General features: G+C 45.0%; 4 protein-coding genes and 1 long non-coding RNA gene across 9 annotated transcripts; 2 read left to right on the top strand and 3 right to left on the bottom strand.

Moving 5' to 3' along the window:
• The first annotated feature begins 141 nt into the window (after positions 1–141).
• Positions 142–3358, top strand: LOC147131999 (flotillin-1-like). The gene is made up of 5 exons (XM_086015068.1): positions 142–530; positions 1043–1088; positions 1182–1319; positions 1417–1578; positions 2374–3358. The coding sequence occupies exons 1-5, from the start codon at positions 157–159 to the stop codon at positions 2392–2394; spliced, it is 741 nt and encodes a 246-aa protein (XP_085871194.1). The 5' UTR covers positions 142–156; the 3' UTR covers positions 2395–3358.
• LOC147131998 (major histocompatibility complex class I-related protein 1-like) lies at positions 2627–12029 on the bottom strand. 5 transcript variants are annotated; one of them, XM_086015046.1, is made up of 8 exons: positions 11881–12029; positions 6619–6885; positions 6229–6507; positions 5181–5489; positions 4959–5069; positions 4695–4811; positions 4514–4596; positions 2627–2783 (listed from the first exon to the last, which is right to left on the bottom strand). In XM_086015046.1, exons 2-7 carry the CDS (start codon positions 6761–6763, stop codon positions 4532–4534), a joined length of 1026 nt encoding a protein of 341 aa, XP_085871172.1. In that variant the 5' UTR covers positions 6764–6885; positions 11881–12029; the 3' UTR covers positions 2627–2783; positions 4514–4531. The 5 variants fall into 5 exon arrangements, with proteins under 5 accessions (XP_085871172.1, XP_085871169.1, XP_085871168.1 ...); XM_086015043.1 differs by lacking the exons at positions 4695–4811; positions 11881–12029 and adding exons at positions 4843–4860; positions 7420–7587; XM_086015042.1 differs by lacking the exon at positions 11881–12029 and adding an exon at positions 7420–7587.
• A 28-nt stretch (positions 12030–12057) lies between these two features.
• LOC147131996 (uncharacterized) lies at positions 12058–17132 on the top strand. The gene is made up of 4 exons (XR_015082205.1): positions 12058–14781; positions 15036–15416; positions 15495–15693; positions 16318–17132. It is a non-coding gene; the product is annotated as an uncharacterized LOC147131996 (long non-coding RNA).
• zbtb22b (zinc finger and BTB domain containing 22b) lies at positions 12727–16441 on the bottom strand. The gene is made up of 7 exons (XM_086015002.1): positions 16183–16441; positions 15482–15688; positions 15024–15348; positions 14408–14760; positions 13979–14290; positions 13562–13747; positions 12727–13378 (listed from the first exon to the last, which is right to left on the bottom strand). The coding sequence occupies exons 2-7, from the start codon at positions 15686–15688 to the stop codon at positions 12728–12730; spliced, it is 2034 nt and encodes a 677-aa protein (XP_085871128.1). The 5' UTR covers positions 16183–16441; the 3' UTR covers position 12727.
• kifc1 (kinesin family member C1) lies at positions 16754–23767 on the bottom strand. The gene is made up of 16 exons (XM_086015016.1): positions 23503–23767; positions 22990–23089; positions 22408–22461; positions 21736–21819; positions 21468–21648; positions 21075–21240; positions 20571–20738; positions 20382–20495; positions 19657–19743; positions 19384–19581; positions 18472–18636; positions 18192–18330; positions 17526–17665; positions 17250–17323; positions 16984–17059; positions 16754–16872 (listed from the first exon to the last, which is right to left on the bottom strand). The coding sequence occupies exons 1-16, from the start codon at positions 23578–23580 to the stop codon at positions 16828–16830; spliced, it is 1869 nt and encodes a 622-aa protein (XP_085871142.1). The 5' UTR covers positions 23581–23767; the 3' UTR covers positions 16754–16827.
• Between the last annotated feature and the right edge of the window lie 665 nt (positions 23768–24432).

The raw sequence follows: 24432 nt of genomic DNA, 5'->3' as shown, positions 1-24432 counted from the left end.
CGCCAACTGTTGGAGTAGGACACAGGGAAGATGAAAATTTCCTACCAAATGTACTGTAGGAGACAGCACTGGATTGTTCATAGGGCAGATCTGATTGTGCCCCGTGAACTCTGCCTAGCAACAAACCAGGTCCACACTTATACTAGTACTGTATACATGTATATATATATTTTCATTTACAACTTCTGCACGCAGGAGGCGCACGCCATGCAGGAGAAGGTGTCGGCGCAGTACAAGAACGAGATCGACATGGCCAAGGCGCAGCGCGACTACGAGCTGAAGAAGGCGGCGTACGACGTGGAGGTGAACACCAAGAAGGCCGAGTCGGAGATGGCCTACCAGCTGCAGGTGGCCAAGACCAAGCAGCGCATCGAGGAGGAGCGCATGCAGGTGCAGGTGGTGGAGCGCAGCCAGCAGATCACGCTGCAGGAGCAGGAGATCACGCGCAAGGAGAAGGAGCTGGAGGCCAAGGTCAAGAAACCCGCCGAGGCCGAGAAGTACCGCCTGGGGAAGCTGGCCGAGGCCCAGCGGTCAGTCGTGCACGCTTTTTTAAAAAAAAAAAAAAATAATTTTTTTTTTAAATGCACCGATGGGAGGGCAGAAAAAAAAACGTCAATGGAAAATAGTTGGAAGAGGATTTTGATTGTCGTTATTTAGTTACTTTCAGAGCAGGTTTGTAACCTTTTATTTTTTGGAAAACGTTTCATTTGAGTTTTTTTTAATTACTCTTAGTCTTTCTTAAATAGCTGTCTTATTTGTACGGACATAAAACGCAATAGTAAAATAAACGCAGCACACTTCAAATGAGCCCCGGAGCCGCATGACTGAAATTAAAAACAAAGGATTTTTCACGATAACTGTAGTTACTTTTATGAACGTGAGATGTTGCTAAAGTTAGTTGTTGTTTTTTTAAAGCATTTCCATTTCATTTGAGTTTTGTCAGATTGCATCAACTACAATGACCTTGCCACTTTTTTCATGATGTTGATTAAAAAAAAAAAAAAAATTCTATGTAAAATAGTTGATTTTTGTGTCCTGGCAGCCTCAAGATGATCATGGAGGCGGAAGCCGAGGCTGAGTCCATCAGGGTGAGGGCGGGGGCGGGGGCGGGGGCGGGGGGATTAACGACAGATAAAAACAAAAACGTAAACTGTTGACACTTTTCTTTTTTCCGCCGGCAGATGAAGGGCGAGGCGGAGGCGTTTGCCGTGGAGGCTAAGGGCCGCGCCGAAGCCGAGCAAATGGCCAAGAAGGCCGAAGCCTTCCAGCTGTACGGCGACGGCGCCATGGTGGACATGTTGCTGGAGAAACTGCCCCTGGTGAGACACGCACCAGTCCCGGGTGGACTCCAGCTCACCCAAACAGAAAATGGTGGATTGACGTACTTGAGGCGCTTTTTGCACTTACTTCCACTAGATGGCGGAAGAGATCAGCAAGCCTCTGTGCCAAGCCAACAAAGTGACCATGGTGTCCAGCGGAGGCGAAGTGGGGGCCGCCAAACTGTCCGCCGAGGTTCTGGACATCATGACCCGACTCCCCGAAACACTAGAGAAGCTAACTGGGGTCAACATCGCCCAGGTCACACACTTGCACGCACACGTTGACTGAACTAGTGCTGGGCCAATGTGACATGTTGAGAATTGATTATTGTACCATTTATCCCTCCCATTGCTCAAGTTTTCAGATTAGGGCCACAACTAACAATTATTTTAATCATTGATTAATCTGTTGATTGCTTTTTCAATTAATTTATAAATCTTTTTTTTTTTTTTTTTTAACTTCGCACCCTTTATTATTCCAAAACAGAAATTAACCGTTCAGAAAATGCACAAATTGGTTGTCATTCAATGACTAGTTTAGCCTGTCAGAAATTGGACAAAAATCATTCAAGTATTTACCTTTGGACAATTTTAAAGTCCCAAAACGATTAATGAATTCTGAAAATTGTTTTCAAATAAACGTGTTCATCGACTACTTGATTGTTGTGCCTCTAAATCAGATAAATGCATTTTGTATTATTTAGCAAAATGTGGAAGTTGTTCATTTTAATGTTACGGGCCCATATTATTTATAGTTATTAAAATCAACCAACGATTTAAAATATATATTTAGCTATATTTTTAACTTTCAATAAATCAATTTACCAATTACTTAACATGAATAAATTCATGCTTCTTTAAGTTTATATTTAAGTGCGCAATTCATTTGTAACCTGAACTCACAAATGCACTCCAATTCCCATATCTGTGCCTTTTCTGGAAATGACTTCCTTCTGGCTTCTGACTGGCCGTTCAGGATTTTAAAACAGGTGCTATTTTAGGAAGGAACTCGATAACTCCGCCTCCTTCCTTCTGTCATCTCTCCTCGTTGCAGGTGAGCTCCCGCAGTGGCTGAGGAGGAGCAGCCGGCCTCGTGTTTGGGCTGTCGATCAACTGCATTGATCATCATCATCATCGTCACTACACACAGTCACAGACACACTCACCTCCTTCACACATTTTTGTTGCTACATTTGTGGCTCACCAGCAGTATTAGCAATTGTGTTTTAAGTTTGGCAGCGGTGGACGCAATTATAGAAATCATCAATGCTTGGAAAAAATAAGAAATGCAACATATACCAGCACGCTAATGTGTCACGTATGTGTTAGTGTTTATCCAATAACATGACAAAAAGAATTGAAAAAAAATAAAGCTTGTCGATAAATCGTAGTCACGTGCTTCGGCATGAACGAAGTCACCTCCTTGAAAGCAACAGGCAGTTGAAGGAATGTGACTGGACTCGACTGAAGAAAAAAAAAAAAAAAAGAGCATGTCATTGATTAATCGAAATGAAAATTAATCAAGACATTAAAATTCAGGTCATCATTTGTGTTACTACTACGCCCTGGAACCTCAAGTGCTACTCACCTTACTGACTTTTTGTCCACTAATCCAGTTGTGGATGACTAACGTAGCAGTTTAGCAAAAGAAAAAATATATTATTTATTGGTGTCATTTTTTTTTCCCTGGGGGGGGGGGGTGTAACCAAATGTCAATAGTTAATCACTCTCGGGTGGGAGTGGTCTTGCTAGTTAGCTACTGTAGCATTTCTCAGGTGTGTGCTGAAGTGACGGAACGTGCATATAATTTTATGGAATGTTTATGATATGTATGTGCTTGATCCTACTCAGTTATTGTCAACCCTACAAATTGGCTTGTGTACAAGCTTATTTACAGAGTATAACACACAATTGGTTCATTGTTTATTTTTAGACAAGACCTTGTTGTCTGAAGATGGCCACTATACGCATGTACTCACATCTAACTCTTACTAAAATTTTTTTTTTTTTTTTAATAAATTTGTGCTTTTCAAAGATGACTGATTGCCTGCTTGTTCGCGTGTTAGGACACGCGATGTTACTATCATTTTTGAGGGGATTTTTAAAATGCTGAGAACGATTTGTAGTACTCACTTCAAGTGCCTACTAATGAATGGCTTGGAAAACGCCGAGAAACTACATAAGAAAAGGCATGACTTCATCTCGAATACAGAGAGGGAATTGCTTCGGTCGACTCCCCCACCCCTAAAGAACGACTTTTTTTTTTTTTTTTTTTAAATGAATGGACTCACAATGCCACTTACTCGCCGTAGCGAGAAATGAAGCCACTGGCGGCCATCTTGCAATTTCACTTTGCCTGTCGACACGGCAAAAACGGTTGTACCAAAAAGTCTGTTAAGTGCTACAACCACATTTCATCGCTAAGAATGTAGTGATCTTCAAGTGCTACTGAAAGATTCGACTGCATCGTGTTAGCATCAACAACGGCGACATTTACTCGGATTAAAAGCCCGATCGGAAAAAAAGGCTTTGTGTACACGACCCGTTGGGACTATTCAGTCCATTCCAATGAGTGAATTTTGTTCCAAACGAGAGGGGTGGTTTAATTTCGATTGTTAATCCGAGCGGCTCACATGAAAACATATTCAGAAATGTTTACTGCGCGTGTCTGTGTTTACGCGTTTCTGTTATTCCCGGAAGCTAGTGGTAGCACAAAGTGCGAAAGACATGGCGACTGAAATGGGATATTTGAAGCTCCGTTAGGAAGTGTTAACTCGACGTAAAAGTGCAAACGGGGAAAAATGTAGCGAAATAACGCTAAGGTTTGGAGAAGAAAATGGACGGAATGATGTTTTGTTGACACAGCAGTCGCTACGGCTTCTTCTATGACTACTTCTGGTATGTTTGGTCAATCCGCGCATGTCAAAATAGGTTTTTTTTCCCCCGATTGAAAGTGCATGAGCACGCAAGTCCGCGAATCGGATAAATGTTTTTAGCGTCCATGGAAACAGGGACACGCCTTCTGCATAAAACATGCACCGAGAACGGTGTTTTCAGCGAAAAACAAGCGGAAGTGGTAAGCATCACTGGCAACGCAAGATGGATGCCCTCAGGCTTCACCCGCGAGGGGCGAATTGTGAGTCCGTTTACAGTGTGTGTCGGTGCTTCAGAAGGGGTGAAAGGGAATATCGTACTTTTTGCTGTTTGAACAGTCAGTGTGGGTTGAAATAGTGTTGTTGTTCTTCTTCTTGTTGTTTTTGTTGTTGTTGTCCAGCACCTGGAGGAAGAGCAGAGCAAATAGTGCACAAGAATCCACATCCAAATGTTCCCTAATTTATATCCTCAGCATATAGAATGACTAAATTAGTGCTGTACTGATGAGCAAAGAGAGCAGTTGAATCTCAATTTGGGACATGTCAAGTGACCCCTCGTTCACACTTGGGTGGCAAAGGTCTAAACGGGGCCTTCTGAGGACTGCCTGGTTTATTTTGACTCTAAGGAAACAGAAAAAGGATTTACTCACAAGCTTGAGAGTATTTGGCTGAAATGAAAGAGAAACAAGAGAAGATTACTTTCCGTCACAAACGGCACGAGGCCAAAAATCTTCTCTTTGGTCAGCCAAACATTTGTGTCGCTCACCTCGTCTGGTTGCGTGACGCTTGGCAAGGACGGCCGCCGCCGCCGCCGCCGCCAGAGCGAGGACCGCCAAGGAGACAGCGATGGCCACCGCCTTCTTTCGGTCTTCTCCTTCTTCACAAGGCAAGCAAGAGATGAAGACAAACACGTGACCGACTGCTGTCAAGACGCCGGTCGGCCACCGTGCCCGACACGCGACAATTCAAGCGGGTGGGCGCCGGTCACCTTGGATGCGCGCGTTGCTCAGGACGCTTCCTCTCTCCAGCTTGACGACGACGTCTCCCTCGACGCCGGCCAGCTGGAACACGCATTCGTACTTGCCCTCCACGTCGGGCGTCACCCCCACTTTGAGGTGGGCCGCCGTCTGGAAGGTTCCGTCGTGGTTGGGGAGGGTCTCCCCCATCTCCACGTCCTCGTGGATCTCCTCGCCGTCCCTCCTCCAAAATAGGGCCGACGCCCTGGGGTAGAAACCGGTGGCGTGGCAGGTGACCGGAGAGGAAGGCGTCTTTTGCAGCAGAGACACCGTGGGAAGCTCTGCACACGGAGGTGGAGAGAAGGCGTGAGGGAGCAAAGATGGAAGGAGCCAAAGATGGAGAGAATGTGCGAGAGAAGGAAAGAAATGTGGACGAGACAACAAGGAGAATCTGCAAGATAGAAAGAGGGGAAGAAAAAGGAAATGAAGTCGCAAGGGGACAAAAGACGATGAAAATGTGTGAGAGGGAGAAACGTTGCGACAATGTCTGAGAGGACTAGAGCTGGAGACAAAGTGTGAAAGGATGAAAGATGGAAAATGACAAATGTGTGAGAGGACAAAGGGCGGCGCAAATGTGAGAGCAAATTCAACAGAGACGTGAGAGAGGAAAACGCGAAAAGTATGAGAGAATGAGTGACGTGACTCAAGATGGAAGGAAAACAGGACAGGCGAATGATGAACCTGTGAGAGGATGAAAGTTGAAGAGAGTAGGCATGAAGACAACGTGAGAAAATGTGCGGAGAAGGACGGATGGAAGAAATATGTGAGGGATCTTGAGAGTATGTGGGTTCGAATGTGGAACTGAAAACAGCATGCGAGGATGAGTGAAAGAGGGGAGCGAACGTGCAAGAGTACAAACACTGGGGGGCATCCAAAGATTGGAGACCAGGTGTGAGAGGACAGAAGATGGCCAAAAGGGCGAGAGGCGAACGACGGACACGTGGGCCAGGATGAAAGAAGGTGTGAGAGGGCGAACCATGGCGAGAGTGTGAGGCTCGAAGGTGTGAGAGGCCGCTGCACCTGTTCTCATCAGGAAGTCCCTCCCATTGCTCACATGCTTCTCCAATTCCGCAGGACAAATCTCAGTGAGAAAATGCTTTACGCTTTGACTGAATCCTTCCCTTTGTTCCCACTTGTTTTTGGTGATGACAGCTTGTTGAATGGCTGCGATCCATCTCATCGTCTTCGCCTCAAACGATATGAAGTCTTCTCCGTCATAACTGAAGTGTTCCCAACCGTCAACCTCACCGGTCTCGTCATCCCACTCACAGCCATGGATCATCTGGAACATGTGAACACCTGAAAGTATCGCACGCACACACGATGAAGCGACAGGAGAAGCCAGCAGTGACGTGTTTGTTTGAGCGCGTCAGGTGAATTTCATTAGAAGAAGGTTGAAGGGAAACAAACCTCCAGTTTGGTTGAAGCGCTCTTTAGCAATTTCAATGTTGACTTTGAAGACCTGCTCAGCTTCAACACTGCCCCGCGTCTCTCTCTGCCAGAAGTGTGGATCGTCTGCCGTGATTTTGTTCACCCAGTCCTGTTTGATTTGCATTTTCCTGCCGTTGCTGTCGTAGTGCAAAATCGGAACGCCGTCAACGTACGCGACCTCCCAGTACTCGGGTAGCTTTGCAACTTGAGAGGACGCTGTCACGAAATACTCGAGCGTGTGACCAGCTGGAAGAAAAACAGGAAAATGACCCCCGTTTTATTCACTTGTTTTACATTCAGCAATCTTGCGCAATTCCTCTTTCAAATAATTCTGCCTGCAGTGTGAACGTCGACACACTTGACGTCATTGATATCATCTCGATCTCGGCGCATTGTTTCTCACAACCTTCCCCGCCCGTGAGAGTGACGACCCACACTCGGTTTTTTTCTACTTGTGACAATGTGACGGCTTAGAGCATTTGAAGTGTAACTCTATTGTTTTAGCAATTACCCCCCACGTCGAACAGACAAAGAAATATAAAAGTGATTTCTAGAATGACACAGTATAACATTTCACGGCTGCCTGTTAGCTTTTCCATATTTCATATTTATTTGCCATGCTGGTGTGCATCATCTTTATTTGTGTCGTCTTTTAAGTTGATCAACTTTATTACCCAGCGGACAAATGAACAAAATGAAAAACTTGAGGCCTGGCCTCAAAATCAAGAGCGACAAGCGACAGCAATGGGATAGTAAAGTTATTTTAAAAAGCGCACTTACCAGGCGTCACGCTGTGCACTTGTACAGCCGCAACAAAGAGGAAAAATACATTCATAGCTGGCATCAAGTTGTTTTGCTGTTTTCATCGAGCTGGGCAACGAACAAGTCAAATGAGAGGGTGTCCGTCTGAAAGGCTGGCGCGAAATGACAAAAAACGGTAGGACGCGCTTTTGACAACCCCACCCGAGCCAATCAGAGTACAGCGTGGCGATGACGTCTGACGAATGTATGTGTTTGTGTGTGTGTGTGTGTGTGTGTGTGTGAGAAGACGTCAGATGGGGTGAAAAGCAGCACATGTGGTTGTGAGATTTGTGGTGAAAACAGCGACGCCCTCCTCCTGGTAGCGAGCGGTAACTACAGCAAGGAAGCGCTAGTTTGGCTTTCTCTGAAATCACGTGACCCGAGTGCGTCGTTACCGTCGAGATGCAAACGTCCATGAGCCCACTTTGATTGCTAAACGTATGTTAACGTCGCCGCCGTATTGGATGTGGAAAAGAGGGGCACTTGGTAAAGCTTTTAAGGCTGAGCTATGGTTTTCCAAATGACTTATTCCCGACTGTATAATCGCTACAGTTTATATTGGCAGATCATTCAACTTAACTCATTGAAAACAAAAAGCAGGTTGGCAGAATTCCCCAAAAATCTTCAAGCTGTTTATGGTGTGTTTTACAAAGTGAACGCACAACTCTTTTTGTCCATTTGTGTTGCTCTCCTTTCATATTAAGGATATTTTGCCCATCGCAACTCATTGGTTAGTTTAGAACGTGAATCCCAACACAGCCAATGACTTTGGATCATATTTGGCCATTGTAACATCATTTTGCCAAGAGAATGCGATGCCTTTGTGGCCAATACTATGAAATCCTGTATGTGCACAGCACAATGTTGGCTTGAAACCCGCCTCCACACCACTCAGACGTACCGCCCATTTCCCGTAAACGAGGTCTCTTGATCAATGAAAGAAATTCAAAGGTTTTCTTACTCCTCACAGATTTCAAAGATCTATACCGCAAAATAAACTCATCGATCCAATGATTCAAACAGTTTCGTCTTGAAATGTCTACATTTTTAAGAAAGAACTTCCCCGATAACAACACATTGGTACAGGGACAATACAGGGATTTTTTTTTTTTTTCTCACCAAAAGCAACAACCTGTTGGACTCCAAAGGAGAAAAGTGTGTTTTGATCTAAAAACAGCCCCCATACCGAATCGCAGAGGGAAGAATACATGCTCAAGGATTGCAATATCCTTATCACAAAAAATAACAACAATTCACCCCAATATAAAGACTCTCTCACATTGTACCAGGTCCCCATTACCGCCAAGGAAATGAGCAACCACCCACACCCCTCTAATCATCTATGCCTACTCATAAACTGATTTTTTTATTCCATACTGGAGTGTGATGTGAAGTAAAGTTATGTTTGAAAATTAACTTCCAAATGAGGAGAACCTGCTGATGGAAAGCAGAGAGCATCACCGGTAAAGAGCTGTTGACAAAAAAACAAAAAAAAACAAAAACAACGCATCAACAACAACAAAAATCTATCCAGGCCGTTTTTTTTAATTATACAGGGGACAAGGTCCCAAAACGAGAAAATGTCCGTTTTGACTGAAGACACTGACAGTGACTACAATTTCAAAACACCGATCATCACTTCAAAGATGCAGGATACTGCCCTCAGGTGGCCAACATTGTTTTAGGTTGAGGATTTAAAAAAAATAAATAAATAAAATAAAAATCATACAAACCAAGCACTTGTCCATGTCTACCCGTGTTGTGATGTGTTGCTCTACTAACTAAATTTGTTTGATTCCCAACGTAGCTATTAACGTTTTGGCTATTATAAATGTAATTTTCGCCAATAGAATGTGTTACCTTTGTGGCTAAAGCTATGAAGTCCTGTATGTGCACAATACTGCACGTTTGGACAGTGAAACCAGCTCCTGATCAAACACAAAATTAAGAAAAAGAAAAAAAAGCAGATAAACTATCAATAAGCATGTTCCATAAAAAAAAAAGGGGGGGTGGTGGTTGACTGCCATCTGAAAAAAACAAAAACATCCTTCTACACAAAATGTTGAAAAAAAATATCTGCTAATAGGTTAGGACTGCATGCAGGGATTCACTGTAAATTTAGGCAGTGATTCTTACGCAAACCACCAGTGGGACTCTAACAACGAGAAATATTTAGTCGTAATATGAGACAGGACAAGCAGGGAGACAAGAACAACTTTTGATTGCTTTTATATGGATTTAATTTTGGCACAAATAAGCCACGAGAACAGCCTTCCAAAATGTGCCAAGTATGTCTTCACTCAAGAAACAGGCACATTTAAACAAAAAAAACAACAACAAAAAAAAACCCAATTGTGTTAAACACATTAGATTAACGCCACCCCGCAAAACTGTACAAAAGATGACTCCTTTTACGTTTGGACGCCTTTGTCCTGAAGTGGTGGACTTAGCTATATATGTATAAATCTTCAGTATAAATATCAGCAACATAACATTTACACAAAAAAATGCCTGCTTAGTTATCCACAGTTGTACTCTTGCTGAAAACAAGATGGAGGACAACATTTTGATGACTCTGAACAGGCGTCAGTTTTAAAATACATTCAAGACAAGCAGCCTTTGCACTTTCTTCGCATTTCATCAGCAGCCACGTTAACATCAGTATTAATAAAATAAATAGTCACCAAAACGGCATTTTTTGACAGCCAGTGTACAAACAAAAAAAAACAACAACAAAAAAATCCTTCTCTCTCAAGCACGACTGGACAAACTTGCGTGGTCTGTGTATGCAAAATAGGTATCGTAAAAGTGTATGCTCATTTTTCATTTGTACTCAATTTGATAAACAATGAACTAATTTAATTTTAAAATTACACATGTAATTAGGTTATATTTTACGCTTTATTTACAATAAATCAAGAAATGATTATGTGTAGAAAACATGAGTAACATTATTAATTGACTATTTTTTTTTAAGTTTAAAAAGTTACTGCACAAACTACCTTATTTACAAAACAAATTAGAAATATTATACGATAATTATGTAATTTGAAAAATAAATACATTCTTACAAACCAATTTTTGGGAGAAAAAAAAATTGACCAATAATAAAAAGTAAATACTAGGTAGGACCCAATTTGCCCATGCCCACCCAAACGTATTGCAAGTCTTCATTTTTTGAGTTGCCAGGAAAAAAAAGGGCAAAATTGGGCTAAAAAATGTCCATTCAAGTAAGTTCAGATTCTAAAAAGAGCACACACATCAAAACGCGACATACACTCGACGGCATGAAACCGCACACGCGCAAACGTTTACGTCGCTAGGTCGCTCGTGCTAGCAGAATGTTGCGTGACCTTTGCTAGCATGTTTCCTTCAATAACGCCAACTGTTGGAGTAGGACACAGGGAAGATGAAAATTTCCTACCAAATGTACTGTAGGAGACAGCACTGGATTGTTCATAGGGCAGATCTGATTGTGCCCCGTGAACTCTGCCTAGCAACAAACCAGGTCCACACTTATACTAGTACTGTATACATGTATATATATATTTTCATTTACAACTTCTGCACCGATAAAGATAAACATCCACACACAACTGTCTTTTGGGGGGTTTTGTTTTTAAACCTGTCCACCTGAAACAAATTTCTTGTCTTGTTTTTCCAATCAGAAGCCTGAAAAAAAAATAACAGCTGACTTGATCGCCTCCATTACTAAATTGACATTTTAAGCAATATTCCTAAAAAAAATATTTCTAAATCCTTCCTTTTAATGTAAATATATATACACCGTTCTAAGTCATTCATTTAGATATACATTATGCCTAGCCGTTTAAAAATCATTCTACACATGAAATCTAGACCAAAAAACAGCTCGAAATCAGTCTAAGTTGAGTGTACAAAAGGCCGAAATTCATCTACGTGTTTGTGTGAGCATGCTATTGTTAGCTGTCACACAGGTCGTTAGCTGTTGCTTGCCGTTAGCTGGCGCGATCGGTCATTAGCGGTCACTAGCTCATGTGAACACTGTCGTCGTTAGCAGCATTAGCTGTCATTCACTGTCACTAGCCATCATTAGCAAACATTAGCACTCATTCACAGTCGCGAAAGGTTGCAATGTTTATAGTCTCCAGCAGTCATGACCAAACATGAGCAGTCGCTAGTGTGGACGTTATTTTTTGTTTTAAGCATTGTTTCTTTTAAAAGTTGAGAGTATGTAGTCTTCAAACTGCTCGCAGGGTTTGAATGTAGCCTCACGCCACCCACCACATCAACGGCATACCCAATGAAACACCCCAAGTGCACAGCGGCACACCAAGGCAGCTACATTGCTAGCATGACTTATTCATGAGAGTTCTGTCAAACATGAAACGTTACCGGTTTGCCAACGTATTTTATCGGAATGTACCTTCAATGAAAAGACAAAAGAGGTGATCAGCTTACCCCATGACCCGATGTCCCGTCAGCACTGGCGGTTGCAGCCATCCATGCCTCAAACGGCACCATGATAACCCTTGAAAAGCAGTGAAGAGTGTTCCAAGTCCTTCTTTGTAACTTTTGTTGCTAACCGGAGTCAAATAACTGGCCCAGAAACAATAACAGTCTTCTTTGCAAGAGCCTGGAAGAGTCTGCGAGCAGCTGCGCACCGAGAAAATCATTGACACATCCCCTAGTCACACCTGTATCTACAGGCTCTGATTGGCTAGTTTTGTCTCGACGTGACAAGAAATACTAATTAAAAATTCAATTAGAAGATTAAGGGGGGGGGGGCAGAGAGCGATTTTCCAAAATATTATTTGAGTAATATTTCACTGCCAAGTCGTACAGACAGTTTGAGTATTTGACAGTTTCTTTTCGACGTACCTCTAAGTATTATCTCTGAATGTCACACAGTAGTATTTTGAGACCATTTGTCTGATGTAAAGTGCATTATAAACAAAAACTATTGTGATTATTTAGCAGTCATTAGCGGGTATTAGCAGTCACTAGCCATCGTTACCAATCATTAGCAATCACTAGCGCTCATCAGCAGTCACTCGTGGGTTCACTCGCAGTCACTGGCTCAAGTCGCCAACAGTCCTTATCACTTGTTATCAATTATTAGCAATCGTGGCTACTGTTTTTTAGCAGGCATTAGCTGCCGTTTTCAGCCGTCAGTGTTCACTAGCGGTTAATGGTTGTTAGCAGTCTTTAGCCGTCATTAGCTTTTGTTACTAGCATTCATTCACAGTCTCTAGTGTCAGCGGTTGTCAGTCGCTAGCTGCTGCTATTAGCCGTTAGCGGTCAGATGTTAGCTGTCGTTAGCGAGATCAGTGCACACGCCGTGCTCTAAGGGCATGTTGCCAAATATCCCCGCTGACATGCCGCTGCCCGACGCAGCGCCGGTAGCGGTGTGATGGAGTCGCGAGGAGGTAGCGGACACGCCGCCGCCTCGCAAAGCTCCCTCACCCGGCGGGAGGAGGAGGTGAGGGCCGGGAAGGACATCAGCGACATCGTCGCCGCCTCCTCCTCCTCCTCCTCGACGCTCGCAGTGCGATCGATGCCTCATGAAGCTGTCTCTCCACATAAACTTCCTGCCGCATCCGGCGCAATGGTACGGCTTGAGCCCCGTGTGCGTCTTCATGTGCTCGGTCAGGTGATGCTTCATCTTGAACCTCTTGGCGCACACGGGGCAGTGGAAGGGTCTCAGGTCCAGGTGCATGTTGATGTGGCGGTCCCTCATGCTCTTGTGCGTGAATGTCTTGCCGCAGTGGCACATGAAGACTTTTGCAGAACCGCCGCCGCCGCCGCCGCCGCCCCCGCCGCCGCCCTCGCTTACCGGGACCGCGGGGCCGTGCTCCACACTTTTGAAAGCGCCACCGCCGATCATTCCACTCAGAGGCGGCGGAGCGGCGTCCATCGAGAGCGCGGACGTTTGCCCGTAGACCAGGATCTGGTTGCCCTGCGCCATGAAAAATTCCGGATGTTACAGTACCGAAAGAGAAGAGAGAAGGAAAAAAAAAAAAATAGCAAGTAATTGACTTTTTCTTTGTTTATTTCTTATATTGAGAGTTTAATCTGTAAATATAAGACTGATTGGACAACGCAACCATCTTAAAACGTGACGTAAAAATGAATGGCTTACCTGCATGTCCAGAGGGAAGAGCTGTGTGCGGGTCGGGACCTGACCCAGCAGTCCCGACGCGGCTCGGTTGGCGCCCTGGCTCGGATTGGGACCCACCGCAGAGTCCTGGACCTGTTGAGCTAAGGCGGCGTCCAGCAAGCTGCCATCCAACTTGAGGAAGTCCTCGGAAGACTGGCAGTAGTCCATCTGGACGCATGGACATTGGGCAGAATGTTGACATTTGTTTCTTATTCTGAGTAGGAGTGAGAACAGATGCTGAATTGAAATGCGATCAAAGCGTGTGGGTGGAGTAAAACTATACTCATATATCAAAGGAATTCAAGGTCACTCTTTTATGTGGGATTTTCACCAATACCAGACGGGGAAGGGACGTATTTGCTGCAATTAGTGAAGTCAACCGACCGGTGTGCATCTGACCTGCGCGTCGGGGTCTCCTCGCCCGCCGGCCTCCACGGAGAGCGTCCGCACGTGCGAGATGGCAAAGTCGCCGCCGTCCCTCTCCCGGCCGGACGCCATCTCCCTCTCGTCGTCCTCGTCTTCGTCGTCCTCCTCCTCTTCCTCCTCCGCCGCGCCGCCCTCCTCCTCCTCCTCCTCCTCCTCCTCGCCCGACACCACGATGAGGTCGTGGTCCTCGGGCCGCTCGGCTTTGACCACCACCCACTGCTTGCGGGGCATGATGCTGGGCTGGATGTAGGCGGGGCGTCTCTGCGGGGACGCGTCCTCGCCGCCCTTTGCGGGACAGATGAGCGGTGAGGAAGCGCCTGTGCAAATTCTGCTTTTCTATTGATGAAGGTTGCACAGCGTGACTGCGGTTGTATGGTACCTTACAAGAAAAGCAAAGTTCACCTGATATGAGGAAACCCCAAAACTGTCACTGACGCCAACTTCCTCCTCCGACACCGAGCTGGATTTCTTCCTCCTGCCTCCTCCTCTCTTCTTTTGCTGGTACACCTCCTCCTCTTCTTCCTCCCCCTCCTCCTCCTCCTCCTCTCCCTCTTCTATCATGAAGGCCTCTTCTCCGGATGGCGTGCAGTAGCTGGGCGTGTTGTTGGCCGCTCCGCTGCCACCGGCGCCGCCTCCCCCCGCCGAGGTTGCGGCCGCCCCGGGGCTGAAGTAGTTGGTGCTGCTGGGAGACTGGCTCTCGCTGGCCGACGGACGGCTCGGCGGCTGGGAGGCTCGCGGGGGATCCTGAAGGCTTCCTAACAGACACATGCGACATTGTAAAAATTCCATACTTTTCTCCAGTGGCAGAGCGGCATAAATCATGAACCCATGTTCCAAAAATACTGTGTTTGGAACTTTTCAACAGCAACTCACACCAGAGCTGTTTAAAATCATTTCACTCAACTCTTGGTATTTACGCACAAAAACTAAATGTTAAGGAATATATGTAAACTGTAACAGCAAAGTAGAAGAAAGTAACGAGATACTTTCTGGAAGTTCATGCAATCAAATGTCATACTTTCCACACTAGCGTAGGAACCCTGCAAGTCCTGGGACCCCGCCGTCCGAACTTGATCCCGACCAAGACCGCCGCTGTTAGTTGAGTCGCCGCCGCCGCCGCCGCCGCTCGCACCTCCCCCCGCAGCCCTGCCCTCCTTGAGGAGTTCGGTGCATTTGTCCACAATGTGCCACATCTGCAGGACGCTGCCCACCGTCAGGTAGTTGACAATGTCCTCACGCAGCATCCTGAGCTGACCCGTATAGGCGCAGCGCAGCACGCTCTCAAAGGCCAGCGGGTCCATCACGGCCGGGATGGACACGCTGGACATGTTCTTCAGCAGGACCTTCAGACAACAGAACGACAATTGGCTCCACAAAATTTGATCACCGCTCGTGCTCATTGGAGTGGCGGGTGAGCTTAAGAATTTAGACTTTGGGCTAAAAAAAAAAAAAGGAGATGTTTGATACTGTTCTTACCTGGTCATGGAAGTACGGCGAGGAGGCGGCCAGGACGCAGCGGTGGGCCTTGAAGACGTGACTTTGGACGTGGATAGAAAGGTCACACAGGCGACCGTCCTCCCTCTGCTGGTTCAGGCTGTCCAGCACCGAGGCCTGGGAGCTCGGGAAGCATACCTGCACCACGGAGTCACCGCTGCTGCCCACCTCCACCGAAGCGGACTGCATCTAAGGTAATCAAACATACATTACGTACTCAACAAACAATTGGCCCTTTATTCATCTGTCTATGCCAGCGACATACTGTGACAGGCAGAGCAATTACACGCTCTTCCGCTAGATGACAGAGGGTAAAAATAAGAGCTGTGTCCACCTGTTAGCTTCAAACATCTGAATGATGGCTTTGTGTTCAACTTAAAATGAGATTTCATACTATGGAGAGTTATGGGTAAATTGAGACAAGACCATCATGAATTGAGCGTATACTTTGTGACATTTTTGTTTGTTCATTTTTCATATGTGCCTTCATTCAAAATTCGCTGTCAATAAGGTGCGTTTACAAAGTACTCCTAAAAAAAAAAATGTGTCGCAACATAATTTGAATCAAATCCCCTCCCACCCGGACAGATGTGCCGTTAGCGTGCTAGCAAGCTAGCTACCGTAGCCGCTGTCATAAAACAAACAAAAAATAAAAACATGGCGGACCACCCGCCTTCACCGACCTTCTCGATTTTTCTAGCCCGAGAAGAGCACCGCAGGCCGGGCCGCGCCGGTTGTGCCTGTCGGTTCCGCCGGTTGAACCAGGCCCTCAAGTTTGGAAAGCATTTCTGGAAGATGTTCGTCTTCTTTTTCTGCAGACGGTGACGAGGTGCCTTTAAGAGGAGCCAGACGTACAGCAGAGAGGAGAGACGTGACAAGCGCCATTGGCTTAGAACGTTAAGGCGACATATTGGATGTGGCGAATAGGGAAGCGTGACGATATACATCAAGACACAGGGCATTGGTAAATACAGCTTGTCTAACTGCAAAGTCTTTGGCTGAGAAACTTTGTGTCAAGATATTTTCAGAACTAGTGACTTCTTAAAATGTCCACTTGAAATGAAAGCAGGAATGAATGAACATGTACTGTATTTTAATATCAAGCAATAATATTCCATTTTACAAAAGTATGAAGTCCACAATTCAATTAACAAAGGCAAAAAGCACTGTTGAAATTTGAAACAAACAACAACAGAAGTCTAGCTGTGAATACGTTACAGCTGGTGATCAATCAATAAAACCATAGCCAAATGATTAAAAGTTCCACGCAATTTTATTGGATTAAAAAGAAAAAAAGCTGTCTTCAAAAGAGTGGGGGCAGCGACCATCTATTTGCGGTTGACGCTGGCTGTGCCGATCATGCAGTCGTTGACCTGCCAGAGCAAGAGAGGCAAAGACGTCAAGTGATCAAATCTCATCATCTCCTTGTCATCAAATGTAAACTAGTCACAAAACGTGAGAACCGAGGCATGGGCGAGGCTCACCTTGCTGGCGAACCTCAAGGAGCTGAGCGTTTCGCCGAAATTGTCCGGCTCGGGCGCGATGTTGACGAACATCAGACTGAAGAGTGAACAAGTGACTCGGTAGATGTCAACAATTCCAATTCAAAAATAAAATAAACAGATGAAACATGCGTGACTTTTGAATTCTTCATTACTGTCTTTTTGTGTTTCTGTGTCAAATGTTTGAAACTATGTGGAGGTTTTGAGTCCGGCTGGGAGTTGAAAAGAAAAAACAAGTTTGGACTCACGTTTTGCTGTTCCCGCCCAGGCAGCCCTGCAACAGGTAGGTGAGCTTGGAGTTCCGGTAAGGAACGAAGGTCTCCTGCAACACAAACATGCGTGACGGGCCAACACAAACGACGATGACAAGTGCGCTGTCCGGGGGGTGAAAAAGCAACATCGCACCGCTTCATTTGAATACTTGAGTTGTTTTTGCCTTCAAAACAGGCACTCGAAAGTACGCGCGACGCCACCAATTGTCTTCAACGCCCGACAGGACAACAAGACGGGTGTGGCTCACTGACCTTGTTGGCCAGCGCGTTGATGACGATGCCCAGGCTGGACAGCGAGCTGTTGATGGCGGTCATCTCTTTGAAGCGCTCGCCCTGAGACTGAGACTTGAGCATCCGCTCGCTCCCTGCTAGGTCCACCAGACACAGAGTGGCTGTGCACACAAGCAACATTTGAGAGTTAAAAATAAAAAAAATATATATATATATATAAGGGGGGGAAAAAAATAAAAAAACACATGACATGACAATCTATCTAGGTGCACAAAATGCTAATTTGTGGCCTCCACAAGTTTCATACTTACACAATACAAACTACCATAAAACGGCTAACAAATAGCATTTATGCGGTGGTGGTGGTGGTGTTTTGAACTCTAACTGTGACGTCAAGCATGTAGACTGATAAGATACACACAGGCATATATTCTTTATCCTCTGCAAAAGAAATGTCTAAAATGAATGCCGCTTACTGAGGAACGAGGAGCCTGTGTTTATAAAACACTGTCATCCAAAGATGGCAAAGTTGCACACACAAAAGGAGGAGCAGCATCATGTCCCGCCCGATTGTATGCTTTCGTTCATTGATTGCCGACTTTCTAACTCAAAGACACACATTCCCCCGTTTTGGAGGATTTCAGATGGGCTGCATTCCCGCCCGTCGTCACGTCAGCTAGCACTCACAGTTGCATTTGACGTCCCTGCCCGCGTTGATGCCCTCGATGTCCAGCTGGAAGACGGAATGCGAGCGGGACGAGCGGTCGTTTTGGGCTGTCTGGGCCGTGGAGCGGTTCTGGTTGGCCAAGGCGATCAAGCACAGGACCTGAGGTGGCCAGGGAGACAGAGCTCAGGCGGGTCCGAGTCTTGGCATGTGTGCGGAGTGCGTTGGCCCACGACAGCAGGGCTTCTCAAAGACTCCCAGTTTGCGACCCACTGGACTCGAGTTCACGCAAGCGTGCGGTACCTGGTCCTCGTTGGTGACCTTCCGGTAGGTGAGGTTGGTGATGGTCATCTTGTTGCTGATGGACTTGTGTATTTCGTGTTCTGGCCTCTTGCTGGCCTTGCCCGTGTACAGCAGGTCGCGCAGGCACTCGTTGTAAATCTCCACAAAGCTGGCCGTGAAGGAGAACTGCCGCGAGGGCACAGACGGACACCGCGGTTAACAAAAAATGTTTTGGAAAAAGGGTTCAAGTGGAAATCAACCCAAACACATTTTTTTTTTGTCTGGAATGTTCCAGTTTCTCAGCTTCAGAAAACAGGTGAGCCGTGATTGGTCGTTACCTGAGCAGTTGTGATGTCATTTTCAGTCGACAGAAGTAACAAAATGGCCGCCACCTCAGATGGCTAAAAAACGGGTCGATTAACTCTTATTCCACAAACGCAATACTTATCAGAATGTCTTGTTTCAACTAGTGGGCGTGAATAGAACATATTCTTGAAAAGAATATGTTTGGATTGACCCCTTCAATAAAATAAAAAAATAAAAATGCTTGAAAAAATTAATTGCATCTTACGTTGCTAAAACAAATTCTAAAAATGTCTTTTTTTTTTTTAGATGAACCCTGAAAGCTCTTGTATGATATATATATGAAAAAAAATCAAAATGCTTGAAAATATTAATTGCATCTTACGTTGCTAAAACAAATTCTAAAAATGTCTTTTTTTTTTTTTATATCATACAAGAGCTTTCAGGGTTCATCTGAAATATATTTTGGTATTTCGGTACTGCTAAACATCAGTAGCTACAAATGACAATGGTCAGTTGTTTGACAATTGTATCTTACTAAAAGCTAATTAAAATGAACAAATCCCAAAAAAATAAAAAAATAAAAAAAACTATGAAGGAAAATCCCCACAGGCATGTCCAAGGACCAACCTCCCAGCCTTGGGCGGCGAGCTTGTGGGTGGCTGTGAAGATCTGCTGCACAGCTCTGGGAATCATGCCGCGGGACTGGTGGTCCTCGCCCCCCTCCATGGTGTATGTCTTGCCGCTCCCCGTCTGGCCGTAGGCGAAGCAGCACACGTTGTAGCCGTCCAGCGCCGATTGCACCAGCAGTGAGATCTCCTCAAATATCTGCTCGGGAACAGGTCGGAAAAGGTCACACATCTTTCGACACTTGTCGTTTGGCGCCGATGGCCGCTCGCGTACCTCCTGCTGGGTTGCAGTGGGGCCAAAGACATGGTCGAAACTGAACGTGTAGTTCTTCTGGGTGTCTGTGCTTTTGCCTGTGCGAGACTGAGAGGAGACATGTTTTTTTTTTTTTTTTTTTTAAATATATGTTGGGATGATGTTTTAAGTAACTACGTTGTGATTAGCCCGAATTGGAAAATTGGTTTGAGTGCATGAAGTGCTGCCTCTGTAAATGAAAATTATTTTTTTTTTTAAAATGTTTTTGTCACACTGAGATTATATTTAATGAAAGGAAACAAAATAACTGAAACAATAATTGAAAAAAGGTTTGCATAAACAATGAGAAAAAACCCCGCCCAAAAAACCTGAAACTACTTTGTACATTTATAAAGCTAACTCTAAAGCAAAAATGACCTTAGTTTTCGCCTTTTGTCAATACAGGATTTATTTTGCTCTTGTTGCAAGTCAGTACAGAAGAAGATTGTGGTTGTTGTTGGACAATTTTGGTTTACACTGAATTATTTTTTGTTCCATCAAGCACTCGACAAATACTCCATTAAAAAAGCCTGACGAAATACAATCTAAAATAAAATGTTGCATTTTTAAAAACCTAAAAAACTAACAAACTTTCTCTTAAAAAAAAAAAAAAAACACTACCCGAACTTTAAAAAAAAAAAAAAAAAAAAATGCTAATAAAAAAGTCAACAGGAAATGAAAAATCCTACACTAGTAGAAGTGCTCACCTCTTCAGTTTTTGCCAGCGTTATGGCCTTGTTGTCATTGGCCTGCAGCTGGACGTGTTTGCCGAGGCCGCCGTCCACTAGGGGGCGCACTCTGCAAAACACTCGAATGTTGCCCTGTAAACAGTTTGGGAACATGACTTGCATGGCATGGAAATCTCGGAACCGTCACGTGAGCTGAAAGTGGCTTGCCTTGAGCTCCTGAACTGAATTGTGCAGCAGGCGCCGCTCCATCTCGCCCGCGTGGAGCTCATCCTCCAGGCGGGCCACCGTTTCCCTGAGCGAGCGCACCTCCTCCTCAGCTGCCCGCAGGCTGGCCTGCTCGCGAGCCAGGGTGGTATCTTGCACCGACAGCTTCATCTGCAGCAGAGACAAAAGAGCTAATATCGGCGTTGGCCAGTTAAAAGCGCTAATATGGGCTTATGAAATCGGCGGTACGAGTCAGAGCATGAGGCCGGACAATATGGACTTTAGAAAGGTTAATAAAGAAAAAAAATAGTAAAAAAGAAAGCAAAGGGACTTATTGATTTTGCAAACTAGCTCCTCCCTTTCAAACTATGGAATCTGCTAAAGTTTGTTTTGTTTTTAACAGAGAATCCAAAATAAATAATACAATAAAATCATTCAAATGAAAAAATAAAAATCGTTAAAAATCATCGGTTCGTTCGGCCCCAACAGCTTGCGCACGAGCGTCACCTTGAGGGTTTGTATCTCCGCCTCCTGACTTTCCCGCAGCGTCTCCGTCACCCTGTGCTTTTCTTGCAGGTTGCCGAGCTCCTTCTGCAGTGTCGTCTTTTCCACGCGGACACTCTCCAACTCGTCGCGGACACCGAGGAGGACCCGGAGCCTTCCCTGGTTCTCGCTGGAGTGAAAAAAAAAACACCAACGCTGCACTAGGGCGGATGTCATATTTATCTAAACACCTCGAGCATTGCGAGAGGCCGTGAGCCAGCAATAGAAAAAGAAAAATACCATGCAAGGTAGCAAAAATCACTTCTTGCTCAATTTGAACCCGGAAAAACCCTGGTGTGTGTGTGTGTGTGTGTGTGTGTGTGTGTGTGTGTGCGTGCGTGCGTGCGTGCGTCGCACCCGAGGTCCCTCTCCATCTCTGCCGCTTTCGATTGTAACTGGGCAAGGGAGCCCTTCAGGTTCTCTCGCTCCAGGTTGGCAGATTTCATCTTGCTCTGGTAGTCCTGGATCTTCCCTTTCATGTCGCTGACCTTGCCCTTCATGTCCCACGGGAGCCTGCGGGGGGGCCCGCCACCGCCGCCTACGGGGCCACATGATGAGTCGGCAACAGAAAACGCAAGTCGAGGTCACGTCGCGGTGGTGATCGAACTTGATGTTTGAGCGTTACCTGCTTTTGGGTCTGCGGGGGCCACCGCTGCTGTCATTTTGCCTCCCCTTGATGCGGCGGACGCCACGGGCGCTTTGTAGACGCCTGATGGGGAAGATTAAAAGTAGGCACCGATATTTTGCTTTTTGACGAATATCGGCATCTGCCTTTTTTTAAAGTCTGCTGGCCGATAATAAATTAATCGAAAACTGCGGAAATCAAAACAAAGATAAGTGAAAGTTGAACATTTCTGTCATTTTGAAATGCTCATTTACTGTAGAAAACTACATGGAGCTATTGTTTAAGTTTTCCTTTATCCTTTTTAAGACATGCTGACAATCCTGGGTGCTCCCTGTACTTTTTGTTAGAATTTTATAACAGGCATGTAGACTGTCAAAAATTTCTGAATAATGAAGAAAAAAAAAAAAGAAAAAAAAACCTCACCATTATGCAATACGCCTGAAACATTGTTCAATGAAAATGCTGAAAGACGTTACTGCAAAGTTAAGAGTAATTTTTTTCTTTAGATTTTGATGCCAATATTTTCCTATTCACTGAAAATGAATATCGGCTTCAAATATCGGTTGTAGGCCTCCTTGCCTACTAATAATCGGTATCGGCCCTGAAAAAAGCATTTCTCGAATGAAAAGTCAAAGACGGCCGGGTGAGCGTTGACGATTCACCTCCTCTTACCTCTGGAGGGGGCGACGGCCACCGTCGCAGCTTGGACACGCCTCGTCGGCCTGGCTGCGGAGGGGACAGACGCCAGAAAGGGGGGGGTGGGGGGGTTGTGGGGGCTTTAATCACTTTGGAGCTCTTGAAGCAATATAAAATCGCAACGTGTATTATTTGCTATGGGTGTAATGGTACATCAAAAAGTGATTCGGTTTAAAGTTCACGTTTCTGTGCAGCGATTAATCTAAATTGCACGCATGACATTTGAAAGCTTTAAAATCATTTTAGGAAACTGCAACACCAGTAGTTTGTTTTCTTTTTTTTTTTTTTTAAGTTTCTTCTTTAAGTTTGACACCTGCTGCTTAAAATTGGGGCCGAAAGAGTCGATAACAATAAATGCACACAAATTTGTGGCTTCATCACTGGAAACTTTTCATGTTTGGTGACGCATTCGTGTGAAATGAAGCAGATGCTTTAATTCGCGCTCTCCAATTTGCAGCCTTTGAGATTTGAAAATCGCATTCTACTACATTGTGACGTTAGAATTCTAAAATGAGGTCACTGGTGAGAATGACAGTGTCGGACCTGCAATGAACTTACACGCGTGTGCCCTGGTTGCTGCGACGGGTGCCTGTCTGGTGCCCAGGACGGTGGCAGCAGTTTGCCGTTTGACATCCTCCAGCTCCTTGCGGGACTTCTTCTGCGTCGATAAACATTTCGAATCAAAACCTTTATTTAAACCTCCAGACATCATTGTGGGAAGTGTATCGGTGAAATGGTACATGCCTGGTACAATCGTATTGAGTTTGAGTGCTTTTTGTAGAGCCCTTGCAAGCCGATTAGCCAAATTTAGGGAAATCTAAGCAGTTCACCGTCACTCAAATTCACCGTCACTCAAATGCGTTGATTAGGTGCAAATTTGTGGCGGCATGTTGCCTTTGGAGACTAAATGAAAATGATTCGTTTTCATATTGTTTTTCCATTAAGCTTCATCCAGTTCTTGTTTGATTTTATACAGCATACTCTGTTCCGGCTTCGGTTGTTTGCTCTATAAATAAATCTGAATTGAGCTGAGTACAAAATAGTGGAGAGAAAACAGCAAAGGTGTTTTACCTGAACAGGCTGCGCGTCGGGAAAGTTCTCAGAGTTGGCGAGCGTCCGCTTGCACGCCATAACCGGCAGTCGAGACATGCCTCGCTGGTGCGGAATAACAGGCAAATTGTTGGATGGATTCTCGCGACAGCTGCTAAGCAACTAAAGTGCGTTAGAAATGTTACTTTTACGAGGATAAACCACTTGTCTCGAAGCGGAAATGTGGGAGCAGTTTCGCGTTCAAAGTCTCCGGCGGTTTAAAATTTGAATTGCAACTGTTTTTACGGCGTCGCAGACGGGCTGTCGTGATTGGCTGAGCCCGTGTAAGACCACGCCTCCCCCCTTTTTACATGGCTCGTTTTTGTGTTCGGAAGACGCCGCGCAGGCGGAAACAGCGTGACGAGACATAACCAAACGAACCCTCGGGACCACGTGACCAGTTTGAAATTCAGTTTGAACACAAACAGTAGTGGGGTCCAGTTTCACATTTTTAGCACTTTTGTTGCTAGATCAGGCGACTTTTCAGACTGCCTTAGCACCCCCCCTAAAAACAGCACCCAACAACTTTACAATTTTGGTAAAGAGTGAGTCTAATGTTAAAAATGCACAAATTTCTCCTATAAGTAGCACCAATTTTATCTCATCCAGTCAGAAAAACACTGCGTAGCTGCAAGAGTGCTTTGTTTTTTTTTGGGCTAAATAAAATACAATAGCTTTCTGAGAAAATCTCAGATTAATAATCTGTGCTAAACCTTCAATGTAAAACGCACCCATTGCGGATTAAGATCATTCTAGTCTCAGCAGATAAATGGCATTAAACTATGCAAGGTGAAGAGCAAAAATAAAGCGAGGCTTGAACATTTTTAATGAAATCTGTTTGCCAACTTTATTCTCATAAACAGTCTGATCGGGTGATCATACAGTCTGCTAAAGAGTAGCACGTCTGAATAG

Source organism: Filicampus tigris, chromosome 18 (genome assembly GCF_054856515.1).
Source record: "Filicampus tigris isolate MCC_2025a chromosome 18, RoL_Ftig_1.0, whole genome shotgun sequence".
In the NCBI taxonomy this organism is placed as follows: domain Eukaryota; kingdom Metazoa; phylum Chordata; class Actinopteri; order Syngnathiformes; family Syngnathidae; genus Filicampus; species Filicampus tigris.
This window is presented reverse-complemented; position numbering and strand designations above follow the sequence as displayed.

What these genes read in the sequence shown, in the direction of transcription:
- LOC147131999 (XM_086015068.1), top strand. Translation starts at nt 157, where the DNA reads ATGTATATATATATTTTCATTTACAACTTCTGCACGCAGGAGGCGCAC. An exon ending in AAGCTGGCCGAGGCCCAGCG is followed by an intron (nt 531 to 1,042) that starts GTCAGTCGTGCA and finishes GTGTCCTGGCAG; the next exon opens with CCTCAAGATGATCATGGAGG. An exon ending in TGCTGGAGAAACTGCCCCTG is followed by an intron (nt 1,320 to 1,416) that starts GTGAGACACGCA and finishes TACTTCCACTAG; the next exon opens with ATGGCGGAAGAGATCAGCAA.
- LOC147131998 (XM_086015042.1), bottom strand. Translation starts at nt 7,483, where the DNA reads ATGCCAGCTATGAATGTATTTTTCCTCTTTGTTGCGGCTGTACAAGTG. An exon ending in GCGCTTCAACCAAACTGGAG is followed by an intron (nt 6,508 to 6,618) that starts GTTTGTTTCCCT and finishes CGATACTTTCAG; the next exon opens with GTGTTCACATGTTCCAGATG. An exon ending in GGACTTCCTGATGAGAACAG is followed by an intron (nt 5,490 to 6,228) that starts GTGCAGCGGCCT and finishes CTCCGTGTGCAG; the next exon opens with AGCTTCCCACGGTGTCTCTG.
- zbtb22b (XM_086015002.1), bottom strand. Translation starts at nt 15,688, where the DNA reads ATGCAGTCCGCTTCGGTGGAGGTGGGCAGCAGCGGTGACTCCGTGGTG. An exon ending in TTCCTACGCTAGTGTGGAAA is followed by an intron (nt 14,761 to 15,023) that starts GTATGACATTTG and finishes TGTGTCTGTTAG; the next exon opens with GAAGCCTTCAGGATCCCCCG. An exon ending in TTGGGGTTTCCTCATATCAG is followed by an intron (nt 14,291 to 14,407) that starts GTGAACTTTGCT and finishes TGTCCCGCAAAG; the next exon opens with GGCGGCGAGGACGCGTCCCC.
- kifc1 (XM_086015016.1), bottom strand. Translation starts at nt 23,580, where the DNA reads ATGTCTCGACTGCCGGTTATGGCGTGCAAGCGGACGCTCGCCAACTCT. An exon ending in CGGAGATACAAACCCTCAAG is followed by an intron (nt 20,739 to 21,074) that starts GTGACGCTCGTG and finishes TCTCTGCTGCAG; the next exon opens with ATGAAGCTGTCGGTGCAAGA. An exon ending in CCACTGCAACCCAGCAGGAG is followed by an intron (nt 19,582 to 19,656) that starts GTACGCGAGCGG and finishes GTTCCCGAGCAG; the next exon opens with ATATTTGAGGAGATCTCACT.